We start from the raw sequence: 6,000 nt of genomic DNA on the forward strand, positions 1-6,000 counted from the left end.
GTATTTACATTGAGCCTACAGAGTCATGGGGTACAGTGTGGCATTTTTGTGCGCACATTGCTTTTTGTTTTGTTTTTAAGACAGGTTCTCCTATAGTCCAGGTGGGACAGAACCTACTGCTTGTTCAAGGATAGCCCTGTGAACTCTGATTCTCCAGCCTCCAACTCTCAAGTGCTGGGTTGTGCCTTGGTCATCACCCAGCCTCATACTTGGTTTTGGTTGATTCTCATCCCTGTTTTGGTCTACTTACTCTTTTTCTCTCAGGGCTTATCCGTTTCTCTCCTTATCTTCTTTGTGTTGCTGTTCTGCAAAAACCTTTAAGATACGGAGTTGTTGCACAAGTTCCCCACCCCCACCCCCAATTTGGCTTGTGAAATTTAGGTGATCCCAGTATTTTCCTAAGGAAATGTAGCCAGTACACGGTTACCCGCATTCTCTGAACTGGGCTACTTTGGGGTACATGAGTGTTCAGCACTTCCTCTTCACCTGGCTTCTGAAGGGGTTGCCTTGTCTACCTTGGTGTCCAACTGCAATAGTTCCTCGAATGATCCTTTACAAAGACGAGCTGTTTAATGAATATTCCAAGTACAAGATCACAACATGTCCTAAATGTAACTGACTTAGTGAATTAACTTGATTGTAACACTGTGTATCTTAATATGTGTGTGTGTGTGTGTGTGTGTGTGTGTGTGTGTGTGTGTATCACATATAATGGATGCTGTCATTCAGGCCCAGCATTGCATCATGGTAGTGCCATTAGTCTGCCTATTCACCTCGCCTTTCTTTTGTGCCTAATTGGGAATCATGAGCTGAGACTGGACTGTACTTCCCATGCTCTGAAAACATGTAGTACACCTTCCAGGCTGCCAGCTTCAGGGAGCTGCCTTCCGAATGTGCCCACAGTGCAGAGTTGCTGCGTGCTGCCTGCCTGGGGACTTTCTTTGCCAGGAAAAGAAATAAATGTCCTTCTGGAGCCCAGCAGAATGGCCCTGGTTCCCTGGTCACAGGCTTCCTCACTGCAGGGATGGCACCCTGGGGCAGGCTGGTCGCAATCCAGAAAGCAGTTTCTGATGATCTGTAGGCCAGCTCAGCCTTCTGGGTTGTTTTAAATCCTCGAATTGGCTTTTTGTTCTTGGAGTGGTTGGAATAGATTTTGGTTTGGGTTTTCTTCATTTACAATAATTCCAGGATGTCATCTACTGTGAAATGCTAAGTCCCGATGAGCCGCAAAGCTGCTTCAAATCCCACCAGCCTGCCTTAGCCCATCCTTTCTAAATCTGATTAGCACTTAGCACCTGCCAAGCAGCAGGGAGATTACAGGCTCACCTTTTAAATTCCTTTTGGGTCGGTGCTTCCTGCCCCCACCCCCACCCCAACTCTGCTACTGTGGGACACTCAGCATACAGCACAGAGAAGTTAAGGAAGTCACAGGCTCACTTGAGTTGTATTAGTATTAATTACCTGTGCAGATCTTGGATAATTGAAACAATTACTCTTCATTTCAGCTCCAGGGCCTGGAATGGATGGTTTCCCTGTATAATAACAATCTGAACGGAATCTTAGCGGATGAAATGGGGCTAGGCAAGACAATCCAGACCATTGCACTCATCACGTATCTGATGGAGCACAAAAGGCTCAATGGTCCCTACCTCATCATCGTCCCCCTCTCGTAAGTACAGCCATTTGTCCCTGCAGCCAGCATTCCATGTGGTGCAGATTGCCCTGTCAGCCTTGTTTCTTTCTTCAGACAGAATAGTGGCATGGGGTGGGAATACCAGGAGCACAGAATCTGAATGAATGTCGGTTTTAGTTTCCCACACCTACCAGCCCCACTGTAGTCTTTTGACTAGCAAGTAAAGTTTGTAGCGATTCTTATCAGCCATGAACATGTTAACCTTGTAGTCAGGGTAGCCCACACCCTCTAGAGCAGTGGTTCTCAACCTTCCTAATGCTGTGACCTCCAATCATAAAGTTATTTCATTGCTACTTCATAAACTGTAATTTTGCTCTTGTCATGAATCATGATGTAGGTATCCGATAGGCAGGATAGCTGATATGTGACTCCCAACGGGGTCTTGACCCTTAGGTCGAGAACCACTGCTTCTGAGTGCATTCAGTTCCTCATTGCTCTTTAAGTAGCTTACTAAAGGGAAAGGTGAGAGCATTTTTAAAATTTCCTAGAAATATTTTCTTTGTATTCACACTTACACACACACACACCTCCAAAAGATTCTAGCTTTGTACATTTTCCTTATTGTATCTTTTAAAGCAGAATAGAAATCAAAACCATGGCTACAAATTCCACAAATCCAAGTAAGCTTCCCACATATACTTTGTGTTTCAATGGCCTGCTGCCCTGGAAGGACCAGTCTCTGCTGTGTCCAGCCCAGCCCCAGTTCCTTACCCACTGAACGGCTCCCCCTGGTCTGTAGCCAACACGCCGAGTAAAGATGAGCTAGTCACATCCACCTTCCCTTAGTCCAGTGCTTCGGTGTATGTGTGTCTTGGCCACCCTTTAGTCACTGAGCCACTTGTTGTGGCTCGCAGTGCCGAGACACCTGCAGGAAGAACAAGGCTTTTGGTTTTGTATTTCCTTCAGTTCTTTCTCTTCTGACCAAGGCTGAGTTATCTGCCTTCATACTGTTTACATACCCTTTGTGTTCAAACTATATTTTCAGGGGCTGACTTGGATATTATGGTTTCACTTTGGAGGACTAAGAAAGAAAAAAAAAAGATTCAGTATTTCTTCCCTGCGTCCTTTGACAGGTCTATTGACTGTTTTCAGGTGGTTTTGTAATTTCTCTTGCCTGATTTGAGTAGCTTTCCAGAGTTGTATAGATCTCAAACCCTCCAGCCGTTGTTGGGTTTCGGAACCACAGGAGGATTCTGTTACATTGCTTGCTCCCTGTCTTTATATACTTTGGAATTGTTTCTTAGGAGATTTTATTTTAAATGAAGTGTAAAACTGTCGTGCTTTGTGGCAGCTTATTTCTAACTTGCCTCTCACCTCCATAGCTTTAAAATAAATATGTGTCTGGGATAGTTTATATTCTCTAGCCCCTCTTAGGGCAAGGGCTAGAAATAAGTAACAGGTTTCTAGTAACTGACTTTTACATATGTGTGTGTACGTGTGTGGGTTTTTACTGGTTTTTCTTTTTGTTGTTGTTGTTTCTTTTTGTAGGACTCTGTCTAACTGGACATATGAATTTGACAAATGGGCTCCTTCTGTGGTGAAAATTTCTTACAAGGTTTGAAGCATTGTGTTTCTATATAAACCTGGAAAAGAAAAAAACAAAACAAAACAAAACCCTGAGCTATGCTTTCTCCCTTGCATGTGCACATCTGTGAACTGTATCTGGCTGTAAAGTTTTGTCATGTACATCATGTACTAAACAGTGAGAGTTAATCATCCCAAGAAGATTACTGTAATAAACCATAATTACTTTCAGATAGTGAAATGCAGAAGAAAATTGTTAATTATCATATTGCAAGGTTTCTGATGAGAGTAATACAAATGACAAATATCACACTTTTCTATGTGCTGCTGACTGGCTTGCTGTGGGCTGCTACTGTGCCGACTGCTCCTCCTGCCTTGGCAGGCAATTAGGGGGCACTGGGGCTGCCTGCTGCACTCTCCCACAGAAAGAGAGCCTTTCAGCCAAGCAGCGGGTTCTCACTGCAATTTCCTCCTCTCTCTCTCTTCCCTTCCTCAGTCGTAAGTGGGAAACCTTCCTGTAAGGACCTGGAAAGGGTCAAGATATGTGTGGTTTAGCTTCCACTTTCTTCAGAGATAATAGATCAGTATATGATAATACATGTATGTGCGCATGGCCTGTCCAGGCTCCATTAAGCTCTGAACAGTGAGAAATCGCACCTATGCGCTTCCAGTGGGTAATCGATGTATTTTTCTTCCCATTCAGGGTACCCCTGCCATGCGACGCTCCCTTGTTCCCCAGCTACGGAGTGGCAAATTCAATGTCCTCCTGACTACTTACGAGTACATTATAAAAGACAAGCACATTCTTGCAAAGGTATGTTTTTTTTTTCTTTAATTTTTTTATTTCTAATTGTGGATCATCTCACTGGAGTATAAAGTATCCTGCAAATTATACTCAATAGTATCATTTGGTCATTGGATGGCTGGATTTTTTTTTCCCTCTTCAGGGTTTTTTTTTTTTTTTCCTCCTGAAATCTTGGTCACAGGATTTAATATTTTTGTATGGTATTTTGTGTGTGTTTGTGTGTGAGAGAGAGGGAGACTGGGGCAGGGGTTGGGGGGGACTGAGAGAGGAAGAGGAGGGGAAGAAAGAAATGCCTTGGTTGATGTACCCTGGGCCCTTTCCTGGTCATTTGTAGTGAATTCCCATCTTTTTGGGTTATTTAGGTTTTTTGGTTTATTTGTTTGTTTGTTTTATGAGTATGAGTGTTTTGCCTGCAGACATACATGTGTGCAGGGCCTGTGGAGGCCAAGGAGGGGCGGCTCAGACCCCCTGGGACTGGAGTTAGAGAGGGTTATGAGCTTCTTTCTAGATGAGACTTGGAATAGAACCCTGATTCCCCCGGAAAAGTAGCCATCTCTGCAGCCCCACTTACACATCTGTTAAGAAAATTCACCTGGGTTCCACTTCTCTCCAGCAGCTCTGAATGTGCTTGGAAAGAAATAATTGTTTTTGTTGCCCTGGGTTACTGTCAGCAGGGCTTCGTTCCTCTTGTGCCTCTCTCTCTCTCTCTCTCTCTCTCTCTCTCTCTCTCTCTCTCTCTCTCTCGTAGGCGCCCCTCCAGATGGTGTCCCCCACCAGAGCTTGTCTCCAAGCTGAAGCTTGTGTGCTTTATGTGTTTTCAGGTTTTCCTGGTAAAAATAATGGGCCATTACTGTTTAAATTTCTCAGGGCTGCTCGTGTGGCTATTTCTTGGGCACAGAGAAAGAGTTGTGTCTGTGACCCTTCCCTGGCTCCTCATTTGAATGTCCGAAGTTGTCCTTTAGCCACAAATGAGAAGGTTCTCTTCCCATTTATATCATGTTGTCTCCTAATGTATTCACACAGGAAGATGGAAGTACTGTCTTGCCTGGAACAAATCATGAAAACTTAATCTCCCCGCCTTCCTACCCCCCTCTCCCCGTGGTAATTTCTTTTACCCCATGGTGTTTGGAAATCAGTCTAATCTAAAAGTAAGTTATGGTCAGAATTGAACAGAATCCCCATTACTGAGTTTTGTTCCATCTTCTGCATTAAACCTTTGCTCTGGGAGCTGTGTGTTCCCTTCATGGTATCATAGGAAATAACATAAAGGAAACGCATGCCCAGGGGACACTTAATAATTGAGACGGCACTGACAGCAACCGCCACCTTCCAGTTCCTCATGCTCCGAGATGAATTTGGCAGTGTCAGAAATGACGTGTCTCCAATATTACTGTGGGAATGTGTGTGTATCTTTGAGATCCCTAAAAAAAAAAAAAAAAAAAAAAAAAAAAAAAAAAAAAAAAAAACTGTGTCTTGTGCATATGTATTTCAAAAGTCGCCAGAGACACCCCGTAACGAGACGCCATGCTTTTATTTGTTACTGGAGAAACAGCACTCTCGAAAGGGGTAGTAATTTTTCCAAGCAGAAGACTTAATTAGTACTTACTTGGTGGCGGAATCAAAGGTCTCTGGTTCCTTTGCTGCCTCCCAAGCTCCACTGAGGAAGAAAGTAGATTTAGAACATCTATTTAGATGCATTTTTTTTTTTTTTTTATCTTTTCACTGCTGTTGGCAAGTTGACTGCAGGACTTTGGTCAGTCTTACACAGCTGGTGCTGGTAGAGAAAAGGGTGCAAGGAATGCTGGGAGTTTCTTTTATTTGGCTAGCCCAGCTTGGCTGATGGTTTTCCTTCTTTTCCCTGGCTTCACTGGTACTTCTAATGAGGAGGTGAGAATTAGGCCACACTTGCCTGTCCGCTTCCTCTGACTTTCATCATCGTTGTCATCGTCTTCTTCTTCTCCTCCTCCTCCTCCTCCTC

General features: G+C 43.9%; 1 protein-coding gene across 4 annotated transcripts in view; it reads left to right on the top strand.

Moving 5' to 3' along the window:
• Smarca2 (SWI/SNF related, matrix associated, actin dependent regulator of chromatin, subfamily a, member 2) overlaps window positions 1-6,000 on the top strand; it is a 170,702-nt gene that overhangs the window by 69,447 nt on the left and 95,255 nt on the right. For all 4 annotated transcript variants that reach the window (XM_021151582.2, XM_021151584.2, XM_029472470.1 and 1 more), the window contains exons 15-17: window positions 1,506-1,669; window positions 3,182-3,248; window positions 3,921-4,031. In XM_021151582.2, coding sequence (XP_021007241.1) covers window positions 1,506-1,669; window positions 3,182-3,248; window positions 3,921-4,031 — 342 coding nt within the window. The remainder of the gene's footprint in view (window positions 1-1,505; window positions 1,670-3,181; window positions 3,249-3,920; window positions 4,032-6,000) is intronic.

The sequence above is a fragment of the Mus caroli genome, chromosome 19 (assembly GCF_900094665.2).
Source record: "Mus caroli chromosome 19, CAROLI_EIJ_v1.1, whole genome shotgun sequence".
Classification (NCBI taxonomy): domain Eukaryota; kingdom Metazoa; phylum Chordata; class Mammalia; order Rodentia; family Muridae; genus Mus; species Mus caroli.